The sequence below is a fragment of the Falco biarmicus genome, chromosome 1 (assembly GCF_023638135.1).
Source record: "Falco biarmicus isolate bFalBia1 chromosome 1, bFalBia1.pri, whole genome shotgun sequence".
Classification (NCBI taxonomy): domain Eukaryota; kingdom Metazoa; phylum Chordata; class Aves; order Falconiformes; family Falconidae; genus Falco; species Falco biarmicus.
The window spans coordinates 26,182,392-26,196,077 of record NC_079288.1 but is presented as its reverse complement, the minus strand read 5'-3'; the positions used below and the strand labels follow the sequence as shown (position 1 = coordinate 26,196,077).

Here is a 13,686-nt window from a genome sequence, read left to right as displayed (position 1 = left end):
CCCCGCCAAGGCAGGGGGAGCTCCCTTGGGGGCTGTGAGCCTCCTGGTCCTCACTCTTTCTCTTCCAGTCCTGACCACAGGCTGTCACAGCACTCTCCAAACTATCAAGCTGCAACAAGATCTTTTACTATCTCATACCAACATACTCTTCATGCCAGTCCCTCTGCTGCCTTCTCCTATTCTCTCCTCATCCAGAGCATGCATTCTCTCCCTCTTCTCTGTGCTTCTTCCTCAGCTGCTCTCCCTTCATTGGCTGCCCAACCTCTTAACAGAAGCAGCCACAGCTGCACCTTATCTACATCAGCCAACCCACCACCCCGAAGCCAACCACAGCTGTATATTATCAATGCTAATTAACCCAGCTTCATTCCTCTACAACAGGCAAAACCCTCCTGCTCTGGGTGGTGTTGTAAAGGCAATGTTTATTTAAGTTATATTTGTGCCAGAATCCAAAGCACCCCATAAAAGAAAAAATAACTGGAATGGAAGCTAATTAATGCATTAATCACCCATCCTCCTCATAAGTCCTTCAGGGTACTGAAGCTGGGTGCGCAAGCTGTAGACACAAACCTATGGAGCTGGCCATGAACAAACTGTTGGGGAATGTCCTGATCTGGTACGGCCACAGAGGTCAAATCGCTCGGGTTTTCAGACACCAGCAGGAGCTATCCTTTGAAGTGTAGCACATCCTGGCCCTGGTGTCAGCTGGGAAGCACTGACCCTTCACATGTCCATGCAGAAGCCTCAGTTATGACTTGTAGCAGGGGTACATCAACGCTGCTGGCTCCCTGCAGGATGCTCTTCTCCTGGCATTTTCATGCAGTGGGCAGCTTCCAGTCTCTGTGCCATGCCCTGGTGGGAGGGGGATTTCTGGGACAAGTGAGGCCCCTGACTCTCAGATTGCCATCAGCATTGTGGCCACAACAGCTCCTTTCTTTCCAAGATCTCAGGTCCCCTGCACCTACTTTATCACTCCTGTAGTAGCTCCTGACTGTCTTCAGGTAACAGCAGTACCAAATCAGCATGCTGTCCTGCATTACTAGGAGATGTTTTTCTCAGGACATGCACGCTGATGCTGGCTTAACATCTCAGTTCTGGGCCCACAGTGCATTACTTTGGCCCTGACCACAGTCGAAGAGGATGACATCGCTCTTGGAAGCTGAAAATTTAGACCTGTAGGTTGTAGTCAAATAAATTGTTTCTTTCTGGGGATGTATGCCTTTGCAGAATGCTTGGTTTTTTTATTTGTTCTTTATACTTCTGCTGCTCATAAAAGCAAAAGCACAATTAATGTTGTGGATTTGCCTGCTCTGTAAGTTTGTTTTAACTTCTGCTGAATTTAGTTAGCCAATTCTCTTTCAGAGGGTTTGCATTTCCAGATTCACTGTGTGTCTTCTTTCTCCAGCTGCTCCTTGCTCCAGTGTTCTGTTCTTCACCTCTGTGCTGGCCCTGCTAGCCCCTCTTCTTGCTCTGGACATTGAAAACCTGGGGAGACTGAAAGCAAATCTAAATGAAATCATTAATCTCCATTCAGATGGGCCCCATCATGGTATGTGTTTTCTCTCCTACATCCCTAAACTCTGTTAATCCAAACACCAGGACCCCTGTCCTCTCTGCACAGAGAGGGAGATGTGGAAAATAATCTTGAGGAAGGGCAGTCACACTCCGATATAAAAGGCACCTGATCAAATCTTCCTCCAATTTCAGATCTTAACCAAACATAGTAAGATTTGGTACTTCAATCTTCTTTCTTATTGACAAGACCGTACGTGGCAGCTTTTTCTAGAGAGCTGTAGATGTTAAAAGGAAGACCTTTTCTCTTGCTATCCTTAGCCCATCTGTAGCCCTGAAACTTCAGAGGAATTTTGTATGTGACCAACCAAAATGCTTTCTGAAGCTTGCACATGGCTAAATGATACAAAAATCTCATCACACCACTGCTAGAGGTCACACCACCAGAGGCTCTTGGGGAATGCTGTCTTACAAAGATGAGTGCTGTGGTTTCTCTTCAAAGAGAGCATTGCTATCTCATGTCCTTTGAGCTGCTCTTCTTTCTGAAGGTTTTTGAAGCTCCTTATGAACTGAACAAACCCATGAATCCCCTCAGCCACCACTGAAAAACAGTGCAGGTTTACAGCAACATCACTCAACAGTTTAATCTTGGTCTGAAACCACACAGTCTAATTCCCTCTCAGTCCTTCTCTAGCAGTCTCTTGGCTATGCAGTCCGCCCCATGCAACTCCGCAAAGCCTCAGTGCTGAGTAGACCAAATAGGCAGCTGCTCAATGACTGCAGTGTTACCCTTCCTAGTATCTTATCCCTTTAAAGAATTTACAACCCAAAACTGCCATGCAAGAAGAAAAATGAGCCCAATGGCATTGCTGAAGTACCCTGCAAAAAACTCAGTGCTGGCAATAACAGCCTGTGGAGTTACTGCTGTGCTCTGGGACAGGGCTGCTCATCTCACTCTTTCTGTTTTCCCTAATGCAGATGGAGATGGAGAGAACATGCAACAGAGAGGAGTCCGTGCCCTTGAGGAGGCTGAGCACGACAGTAAGCATCCCCTGCCACCCCGCAGGGAGCAGGGAGAGGTGTAGGCAATGGGTGTCCAACAGCAGTGGGTGGGCAATGTCCTGTGGGGCAAGTCTCGATGTGCTTCTCCACGTGTGTGCCAAGGCCACTTGGATGTCACTCGTTACTAATGATAGCTTCATGCTGACCGGTGCCTTACAAGATCCCAAAAGACTTCACAGCCATTACTTCCATGCCACAAGTCCTCTCCTCTGCTGTGAAGCTCTGCACAGGGCAAGCAGAGGATGTGCCTCCCTGGTAATGCTTGCTGGGGTTCCGCAGCTGGCCGTGGGGTCCAAGCCAAGGGGATGAGGATTTCTCCTTCCCCACCCCAGGGATGCAGCAGATGCCAGGGCTGCAGGCACAGCTCACCTGCTCAATTAAGCTTCTGCATAACTATGTAGTAAGAGCCCTCACCAAGCCAGGCTTGGACCCCTGTATCATCATGAGGGAGGAGAAATGTCTGAACATTAGGAAAGGCTGAGGAAACAAGAGCCTGAGCCAGAAGGAGAAGCAAATTCTATGGTTATACCTTCAAAATGTATGTGTATTCTCTTAATCAGAACATTTACCTTACAGAGGTTTTCTGCTTTTACACTTGCAGTAAGAAACACAGCAGCAGACTTTTCACCACCCTGGCAAAATCCCACAGGTGCCCATTCTCTAGAAATCCCATTCATGGGGCCAGACAAGCAGACTGGGGTGCTGCTGTGCTTGTTGGTCCTCCCTGTTCTCTCCTGCCCCAGGTTGGCCCAAGGACTGCAGTGAGGTCTATGGCAGCCCCAGCGGCATCTACGTCATCCAGCCCCCAGGGCTGCACCCCATCGTGGTGTACTGCGAAATGAACGCAACGGACGGGGGCTGGACGGTCATCCAGAGGAACCGGCAGAGCACGGAGATCACCTGGGCCGAGTCCTGGAGCACCTACAAGTACGGCTTTGGGAACGTGCACAGTGAGTTCTGGCTGGGCACTGAGTACATCTATCAGATCGCCAAGCAGACGGTCTACCGGGTCAGGTTTGTCATCTGGGATGCCACAAATGACACAAAGTTTGCAGACTACAACTTCTTCAGCCTGGAAGGTGAGTCCCATGGCTACCGGCTGAGGCTGGGAACGTACTCGGGGACAGCAGGGGATGCCATGGCCACAAGCAGTGCTTCCACCGTGCATGACAACATGAAGTTCTCCACCAAAGATCTGGATCAGGACACTTACAGTGGGAACTGTGCCTCCAGCTACGGGGGCGGGTGGTGGTACTCGGCGTGTTACTCTGCCCGGTTGAACGTCAAGGGGGCCATAACGTGGGGCAGCCTGTGCAGTGGGAACTGCAAAGCTTCTGCCATCCTCATCAAACCAGCTCCTTACTGCTAGTTGTATTTTTGTTTCCTTTCTGTCCAACCTGAGGCTAATTCCTGCTCTGCAAAGAGATGGAAAAAGGCAAAAAATGCCATGGCCAAACCTAGTGTCCCAGAGGGACTTTGCTCAGGTTGGTCATATCCTAGCTACTGAAGAAAGTACGGCATTTTCCACTTCTTCTCCCTCCTGCTGATTCCCTCTACTTCTCAGCTATGCCTTTATTCTTTGGTTCAGTCAGATCATTTTAATTATGTTAATAATCAGAACAGCCTCTTTCAAAATCTGGAGTTTCCAGATCTGTAGTGTATTTCATATAAATGTGAAATGGCCAATCCAGGGGACCTTTATGGCTTTATAAGTTATTTTACATCCTTAACTTCATGCAAACTACCTAATTTTCACTTGCTGAAGATCTTGCTCAAAATATTAATGTGCACATTCAAATTCCCACTCTGCACCTTCCACAGTTCAGGCTTGACGGTTCTTAAATATTCAAATAAACCTGTATTTAAAAACTGTCTCAGTAGTAAAAGTCTATTTCAAATCTTTGAAGTGCTCACAGAGGTTAATGTGTTAGGAGGTTTCCACTGCTGAAGCTCAGCTTTCCTGTAGGACAGGCATTTGGGACTGCTGGGCGAAAGCACTGAGTAAATAAAACTTGAAATACTGCATGCAGACTTTGGCATTTGCACACAGCAGTTTTGTATAAGCATAGGAAATGTCAGAACATTTTCACTTTTCTCAGCAGCAGTGAGCTCTGGGTTTTGTTGTCCCTGCAACTCACATGGCTGAGTGCCGCAGGGAGCCCATCTCCCAAGCTACAGCCGCGATGACTTCTAAGGTGACAGCACAGAGGGCAGGCAGCATCCCGCCTTTGCTGTTTGGAAACAGAAATTTCCAAGTGCTGTAAAATTTCCTTGTGGAAAGACCTCCCGGCTCCTGCTGTCCATCCCTCTGGCAGGCAGGGGATTTTGCTGCCGGATCAGCCATGTCGCAGTTTGCAGGCAGGTGCTGCTCTCCATGGCTAAGGGCAAAGTAACTGCCCCAGCCAGCAGCGGCAGAGCAGGGGGCAGGGGGAGTCCACTGGGGCCCCAGTGTTGCCCTGGCGGGGGCTGTGACCTAGCAGCCCTCCAGCCCAAGGTGCACCGGGGAAGCAGCCTGCCCTCAGAAATGTCCTATGCCCCCTCCTCGCTCCTGCGCTGGGCTCCAACAGCACGCCCAAACACTGCCTGGTCTTTCAAAGACCAGCTGCAGACACCCACAGGCTTAACAGAGAAAGGCTGCAGGCTTCGCACTGTGCACGTACACCTAACACACCCCAGGAAAGGTGATACATGTGAGGTATTTTATGTCTTTAGGGGTGTTAAGACAGAGGTCGTATTTGGGAAGGTGGGAGTCAGCCCTGAACTGGCAGGAAAGAGCAAAGCAAGGGAGCATAGGAAGGGCTCCGAAGAGCTCTGGTGTAAGGTAGCAGCAGGTAAGTGAACAGACCAGCGTTTGCATTGATTTATGTCAGGACTTAAAATTACAGCTCAGAAATTGCAGAAGTCTTCAAGCAGGATCTATCATTTCTGCCAGGGTCAAGCCTACGTGTACCATGAATCCATCATTTAGACCATTGACCACCAATGCAAAGCAGCATTTCCCACAAAAATCATGGCTTTACATTTTTCCCAAAAGGACTGAGATGTTCTTTTCTCTGAGGGAAGCAGCACATTAGCAGATGCCATTCATTTCAGCAACCCGCCACTGTGGCATCAATGTGCTGAAAATGCCTACAAGGGCATGTGAGTTCTGGAGTGTCTTTGGCTCAGTGAGATGAGAGCTGTCTTCCTCATAGATAAAGAAACATGGCATAGCAAATAAAAATTGGTGAAAACAAATCTTTTATTATCTTGTGCTTGTGGGGGATTTTTTCACCCTGTGATTTTACTGGGTCTGCATGTCTGACTTTTAAAGCAGCATTTCTCTCCCTGCCTCCTACCACCTCCTGTTCAGGCCTCTTTGCAGTGAGTCATGAGGTGCATGACAGGCAAGAGGAGGCAGCTGCCAGCTCAGAATAAAGACTACACTCAATGTAGGAGATAAAAATAACATGTTCTCCGCTGTCAAACTTGGGAATTTCTTGTTGCATTTAGAAATCTTTTTTTGGCTAACTCTCTTGCCTCGAGATAGATGTGAAGGCATGTGATTAAAGTGACCCTTCCCCTTCAGGACCCAACGGTTGTGTACCTGCCGTGCACCACTGGCATGGGGGAAGGCAGCAAAGAGGCAGCAGCACCCACTGTGTTCTGTCAGCATGGTCCCCTTCCACCATGGGAGGGACAATGCCATCAGCTTTCCCATCCTCGCGGGGTGCCTCCTTAGCTAGATGCAGAAAAGTCTTTTTGGTACCATGTCCTCTTGTCATCCCTAAATGTTGTGACTTCTGGCCAGTGATACCTTGCTTCTTCTACAAACTCTAGAGTTGCTGTGTCCCCTCAGGTCTCTTCTGCTCCCTCCAGAGAGGCTCAGACAGCTCGTCCTGTAGTAACGGCGACACGGTGTAGCAAGCTAGCTCTCTCCAGCAGGGTCTTCTTTCTGGGCAAACAAGCTAGCACCTATCATCACAAAATGCACTTAACGTGCAAAGTCATCGTGAAAAGAAGTGATCTGAGAAACATGGCATTTCATTGCTTACATTTCTCCTGGTCCCCAGAGGGTGCTCTCATCCCAGGGTTTGCCAGGCAGCTTCCAGTGTGGAGGGGAAGTCTTGCATCAAGGGAAGCCCAGAAATATTGTCTAATATTGCCTGTAGGCTGCAATTTTCTCTTCCCTGTTCCTTGTTCTGTCCTACTGCTGCAAGGAGTGCTGAGAGCCCGCCAGCACAGGCTGCACGTGCTGTGAGCAGAGCTGTCTGAGGCAGAAAGCACCAAGACTCTCATTGCATGGATGTACAGCAGAAAATCTATTTCCAGGTAGAGGGAATACAAGCAGCTCTCTCTGAACTAGGGTTTCCCACCCTTTTCTAAAGGATTCAATTATTCAGGATCTCTTTTGGAGAAGAAATTGATTGTACCTTCCCCCAAAAGCTTTTGCTACTCGGCCTTAGCTATTACCTTGTGATCTGACCCACTTCTCCTCCCTGCGAGCACATCCTTGGTCCTGGTTCCTCCCGAGGCCACATCAGGTGATGCCTGTGCAAAAACTGGCTCTTGGCGCCCAGCCAAGCAGGGGGAGGCACAGCACAGTGTGATGCAGATGTTTCATGCCATGCGTCTGCCATGGTGCTCTTGCACACAGGGACTCCGTCCCCAGGGTCTCCCTGTTGTGAGAATTTTGTGGGAATACGCAGCTCCCTGCCATGGCTGAAGTGCCTGCTCAGTTTTCTTTGTGCCTGTCTGCCTTCTGGGGAATGGAGCTGTGTTTCCAGTTCCTAAATTTGCCTTTTGTGGGTTGTCTTTCTGCTTTATTTCACAGCAACCTGGTCCAGTCCTGCCCAGATCAGTAAATCTAGCTCCATGGGCACCCACAGGCTCAGGGCAAGCCGAGGTTGGCCCTGTTTACAGGCGGAGAAAGCACAGGAGAGACCCACTGTAGGCACGATAGGGCAGCACCGCTGCAATTGGGACTGTCACAGCTGTGACAAGTGGTGGTCCTCCCAGCTGGCCTCCCTTGGAGAGGAGAGTGTGCTCTCAGTAGCAGAGAGGGACAGAAGCAGGGCCACATTCCCATGGTGAGTCACACATGACATTTTAAGAGCAAAAGCTACCAGTGATTCTAACAAAGCCTTCGCCTGCTAGCTCTCATTGAGGACGTATTACCCTTTCACTGGTCGTAATTATGAGCTCTATGTTTCTAGCAGGAATGCTGTGCTTTATCTGGACCCTGTAGCCATGCGTTTCCCAAGCAGTCCCCACAGCCCTTTCTGGTGACTGCAAAGATCATGTGAGGTGACCTTCTCACATACGTGGTGCTTGGCCACCTCAAGAGAGCTTGCCTTGGCACCTGGAGCCTTCAGTGGCTTTGGAGTGTGTCATAGGATTAAAGCCTTAAATCTGACCCCTGTAACAGCACCAAGGCAACAGGCTGCAGCACAGATGGTAAAACTGCACCAGTACCTCCTGCTTCCACCTCCTCCAATCTTTACTAATTGAGCTCTGGGACGATAATGGCTTCTGGGATAGTTGACATTTTTTTTGATTACACAAAAACCTAAGAAACAGGCAACAACAGGCACGTTGTATCTGGTTCTGAGCTGTTTGGGGTGTGCATTGTTTCTGCTGCAGCAATTTGGAGATCCAGCCTTCCCAAAGGACCGAGACTGGGAATGACCATACATATCATCATGACACTAGAGCTTGCCATCACTTAGGGGTCCTCAGCCTCCGAGGTGGGGCTGCATCTCAGCAACACCTTTGTCAAGATTTCCCTCCTGCCACCACCTTGACCTCACATGGCAGCACTGAGGAGGACTTGGATGTCCCCAGAAATTAAGGGATGGCCATGCCGGCTCCTGTTGAAGAGCCTCAGCTGTGGAGGGAAGTGGGTACAGTGAGCCCATGAGAAGAGACTTCAGGGTCTTCCACCATTCTTCAACTGCCTTGATGAAGAAGAGCCAGTGACTCCATAGGAAATCATCACAAGCGTGGCACCATCTCCTTCACACATCCCTGCAATGCAAGAACCACTGCAGGCACTGCTAGTTGGGCTGCATCCATGTTTCACATGCCAGTATCCTGCAGTCCAATCTCTTAGCTTTAATCCAGTCCTCTCTTTTGGTCACCATTTGGTGTCTGGGATGGAATTTCACCTGCTTCCTGATGGAAAATGTGGGTCTCAGAATCGTCTTCAAGGAAATGTGGTGAGCTTGCACAAGCAGGGGTGTTTGGGTTCAGGAATACAGATCCTAGGCTATCTTCTGCTACTGCTGCATGGGGAGGGGAGAGGACAGGGAGGAGCAGGTTGCTGGCGGGGAGAGTCAGCATGACAGCAGTCAAAGCAGGGGGTGGAGGAGTGCCCTGCTGCCTGTCCCAGGCATCCACCTCTCCTTGGTGAGGCAGCAGAAGGTGGGAGAAGCTCTGAAGGACCACAGCCTCTACCACATTGTTATTTATTCATGTCCTGGGTGAGACAGAGGACAGGTTGCATATCTTCTGCAGGGAAAAGGGGAATGATAGAAAGATCTAATTTGCTTTTTTGCAGATCTTTTATGCATCTGCAGCCAAAGAAGGAAAGTGCAAAGACTTTCTCTGCAGATTCTTGCATGGGCCTGTGGAAGAGATCTTCGTGGTCAGTACAGACGGTTATGACAAGCTGGAGATGACTCACCCTGGGTTTGGAAGGTCTCATTCTGCGCTTACTGACTCCTGTCCATGCAACAGGAGGCTGAGGATGAGCTTGTACCTGCGTCATTAGTTCCCATGAGTCAGTTTTCCTTTGTACATGCGGAGTACGTGGACCATGAATTTTAATAGTTCCAGTTCTCCATCAGTTTATGTAACTCTTTGTTGAGTCCATTTAGACTTCTGGTTTCACAACGTCCTGCGATGAACTTGCCAACGATCCCTTGGCCTGGAGCCCCTACATCTTGTGCTGTGAAAAGTGCTGAATAACCATTCTCTAACCACTGTATTCCTGTTTCATCGGTGTCTACATCCTTAGTGCTTACAACCTCATCCATCCCTTTTCTAACACAGTGCTGATCTATCCAGCCTTTTCTTGCAGGGATGCCATTCCTACTTCTGGTCACTCGGTTTCCTCACCTCTGTGACCTTTTCCAGTTCTACATTTTTTCTGAGCCAGGTACCAAAACTGCACACAGCTGTGAGCACCCTCTGGTTTATACAATGGCAAGTGATGTTTTCTGCTGAAAGCCCATTCCCTTGCTTGCAGTTTCTGAAGCCTTTTTACTTTTTAGTTGCTCCTGAACTTTCAGGTGATGTTTTCAGAGAATTGGTAGAATTCTAGAATGAGTTACATTGGAAGGGACTTTCAGAAATCATCCAGTCCAACCCCCTCACCATGGGCAGGAACATCTCCCACCAGAGCAGGTTGCCCAAAGCCCCAACCTACCTGGCCCTGACCCCTGCCAGGGATGGGGCATCCACAGCTGCTTGGGGCAGCCTGTGCCCGTGTCACCACCCTCACAGCACAGAATTCCTTCCTAAGAGGTGATGTAAATCTCCCCTCTTTTAGTTTAAAACCATTAACCCCTGTACCTACAGGCCTTACTAAAAAGCCTGTCCCCAAGTTTCTCAGTATTTGTATTGAATTTTGAAATTCAGTATTGAATTTGAAACACAGTATTGAAAGTCTGTGTCCTGGTTCCAGCTGGGACAGAGTTGATTTTCTTCTTAGCAGCTGGTGCAGTGCTGTGTTTTGGATCTGGGGTGAGGACCATGCTGAGGGCACGCTGATGGTTCGGGTTGTTGCTGGGTGATGTTTACACTTGGTGCAGGATTTCTCTGTTCCTTGGGCCCTGCCAGCGAGAGGGCTGGGGGGGCACGGGGAATTGGGAGGGGACACAGCCGGGACAGCTCACCCAAGCTAGCTGAAGGGATATTCCGTACCATAGAACATCGTGCTCAGTATATAAACTGGGGGAAGAGGAAGGAAGGGGGGACATTTGGCATCATGGTGTTTGCCTTCCCGAGTCCCCGTTATGTGTGACGGAGCCCGGCTGTCCTGGCGATGGCTGAGCCCCGGCCTGCCCACTGGAAGCAGTGAAGGCATTCCTTGCTTTGCTTTGCTTGCAAGGTCTGCGGCTTTTGCTTTACCAATTAAACTGCCTTTATCTCAGCTCACGACTTTTCTCACCTTTACCCTTCTGATCCTCTCCCCCAAGTGAGCGATGGCCTGGGGCCTAGTCCTGGCCCGGGTTAACCCCGACAGGCTGCTCCAGGGTCTCCCCTGAGCTGCCTCTTCTCCAGGCTGAACAACCCCAACTCCCTCAGCCTGTCTGCACAGCAGGGGGGCTCCAGCCCTCAGACCATCTCCGTGGCCTCCTCTGGGCTCACTCCAACAGGTCCGTGTCCTTCTTATGCTGGGCCCAGAGCGGACGCAACGCTGCCGGGGGGTCTCACCAGAGCAGAGCAGAGGGGCAGAGCCCCCTCCCTCGTGCTGCTGGCCACGCTGCTGGGATGCAGCCCAGGATTTGGTTGGCTGCAAATGCATGTTGTTGGGCCATGCTGAGCTTCTCATCCACCAGCATCCTCAAGTCCTTCTCCATAGGGCTGCCCTCAGTCCATTCTCTGCCCAGCCTGTATTGATGCGGGGGATTGCCCCAGCCCAGATGCAGCACCCTGCACTTGGCCTTGTTGAACTCCATGAGGTTCGCACAGGCCAACCTCTCAAGCCTGTCAGGGTCCCTCTGGATGGCATCCCTTCCCTCCAGCTTGTCATACACCACTCAGCTTGGTGTTGTCAGCAGACTTGCTGAGGGTGCACTCAAAAAAGTGTCCGTGTCACCTACAAAGATGTTGAACAGCCCTGAGCCCGGTACGGAGCCCTGAGGAAGGCCACTCAGCATTGGTCTCCACTTGGAAATCAAGCTGTTGACTGCAACTCTTTGAGTGTGACCAAAGAAAATTGCCTATAATTACTCTCAGATCTGCCTCTTGAATGGTAACAGCTAATTTAGACACCACTGCTCTGTACAGTTAGGGATGTACTTCACTTTATCCTTACCAATACTAAACATCATTTGCCAGTTTATCACCCACTCCCTCCGCAGCCTGAAATCCTCCTGCAGCTTTCTCCAGCCACCTTTAGATGTGACTGTTCTGAACTATTTTCTCCACCAGAAAATGCTGTCACCGTGCTGTTCACTGCCTTTTCTCCAACACTTACGAATATGCTGAAAAATCTAGCCCCAGTAGAGATACTTGTAGCATCCTATAGGCAATGTCTCCACATTGTGAAAATTTACCAATTAGTCTTACCTTTGCTTCCCAGCCTTTCAAACTATTGATCTGTTATAGCTGAGTGTCTTTGAAAACTCTACCATAGACCTTCTTAAAAGCTTTTTTGGATTACATTATATTGATCAGATCACTGCTGCCCACATACACATCTCCTCCCAACAACTGCAACAGATTTCTGAGATACAACTTTCCTCTAAAGAGCTATATTGACTCTTCCTCAAGTTATTGTATTTATCCATGAGTTCCCACAAATTCCATGTTTATTAAAATTTCTACCACTTCACAAGGTGCAGAAATGAGACCTCAAACTCTGGAGATACTTAAATGAGTGACTGAGCCTTTCAGAAACAGAGGCTGCCTGTGCCACCTCCATTCCCTTGGTAGACAAGTAACAGGTCACAGCCCTCTGTCAGCAGATCTGAAATGTCCTGGTGGAGTTTGGCAAGAGCTCCTGGGCAGTGGGCTCTGGTCCTGGAGGTCTGGGGCTATTCATCTGGTGGATGAGGTCAGCAACTTCTTTGCGCTGACTTCTCAATTTTGACTCCTGCCACCAGCCCCACAAGGGCACAGAGGTGGAAACCCTTGGCACCACTGCTCCTGTGGCACAGCAGCCTTGGCAAGGCAAGCTCCCCACTGCCAGCACTGCCGCAAATTCGCGCAGTGCTCCTCCTCCCCTCCCTGCCCTCAGCATCCCTCATGCATCTTCTAGAGAGCCTACAGATGCTCTGGCAGGTTTTCCACTTCTGATAGCTGTGAACAAGGTTTTAATGTTAGGTTTTATCTTTTTCAGTTTGCTTGGTAAAATTAGTTTTGGTATGCTTTTTGCTGAAATTCATAATGTTTTCTATTTTTCTTGTTCTTTGAAGGTGATTTCCACCTTCTGAATGGCATCCGATAGTCTATTCTGTTTGGAGTCCCTGCTGACTCTTCTGACCCTCTCAGTGTCTAGCTGTGATTAAATTGATTATATTTATTCCAAACTTTCACCATAGTGTCTGTAAACACCCTCCCTACACTTCACCCTTTTGCATGCTCCTTTTAACCTGCTTTTAACAAGCTCTCAGTTTCCAACTCTTTCTACCCTTACAGTTTCTCTGGTCTCCCTGAATATGAAATATTCAGGCCACCAACTTTGCTGCTTGGTTGATCATAAAGTTTTCGCAATATATTTCTCCTCTCTACCTTATTCCTGGTAGCAATTCTAGCAGTTTCAGTCCTAGTCTTTTTTTTTAGGATTTTGAATTTCTAGGACTTCATAGGCTCCCCATCTTGATGGACTAAAATGGAACCTGTTTGTTCCTTTGCATCTGCTGAATATCCTCCAGGTCTGAGTCCAACCCATCCCCATCCATCACTGTTGTGACTGCACATCCTGGCTCTGGCTGAGTCACATGGACATCTCCACGCTTGGCACATTTTCAGACACCTTTGGGACATCCATCTTGCATTGCACTCAGAACCACAACTGCCTTGCTACACTCTCTGACACTGTGTTGCATCCATATGGCTGTACCTGGCCTTGCATGTTTCCAAATCCAGCCAGGTACAAACCCCCTCAGCACTGCAGCCTGCCTGTTCATGTGTGGGAGCACTGCTCTGGTCCACTGTCTGCTGGGGAAGGTTCCTCTGCAGGATCCGTCACCCGCTTCCCCAGGCTGGGTGCCCTTTGCCCATGAGATTTCTCTCCTCTGCAGCACAAGAGCTGCTAGACCAGGGATGAAGGAGTTACGATGTCCCTAAAAGCCTCAGTGATGTATTTCTCTCCTTCCCTCAGACATACATTGTCCCAGAGGACCGGAGCCTGCCTGCAGCCGGTGAACAGATGGCAAATGATCCTGGGCAAACACCTGGAAA

The 13,686-nt window shown here is 49.3% G+C and overlaps 1 protein-coding gene across 1 annotated transcript; it reads left to right on the top strand.

Moving 5' to 3' along the window:
- Positions 1 to 1,534: 1,534 nt before the first annotated feature.
- Positions 1,535 to 3,943, top strand: LOC130160060 (fibrinogen-like protein 1-like protein). The gene is made up of 3 exons (XM_056362277.1): positions 1,535 to 1,549; positions 2,491 to 2,553; positions 3,239 to 3,943. The coding sequence occupies exons 1-3, from the start codon at positions 1,535 to 1,537 to the stop codon at positions 3,941 to 3,943; spliced, it is 783 nt and encodes a 260-aa protein (XP_056218252.1).
- Positions 3,944 to 13,686: the final 9,743 nt, after the last annotated feature.

Excerpts from the sequence above, each read along its gene's own strand:
- LOC130160060 (XM_056362277.1), top strand. Across the intron at positions 2,554-3,238 it reads TGAGGAGGCTGAGCACGACA|AAATCCCATTCATGGGGCCA; the intron begins GTAAGCATCCCC and ends CCCATTCTCTAG.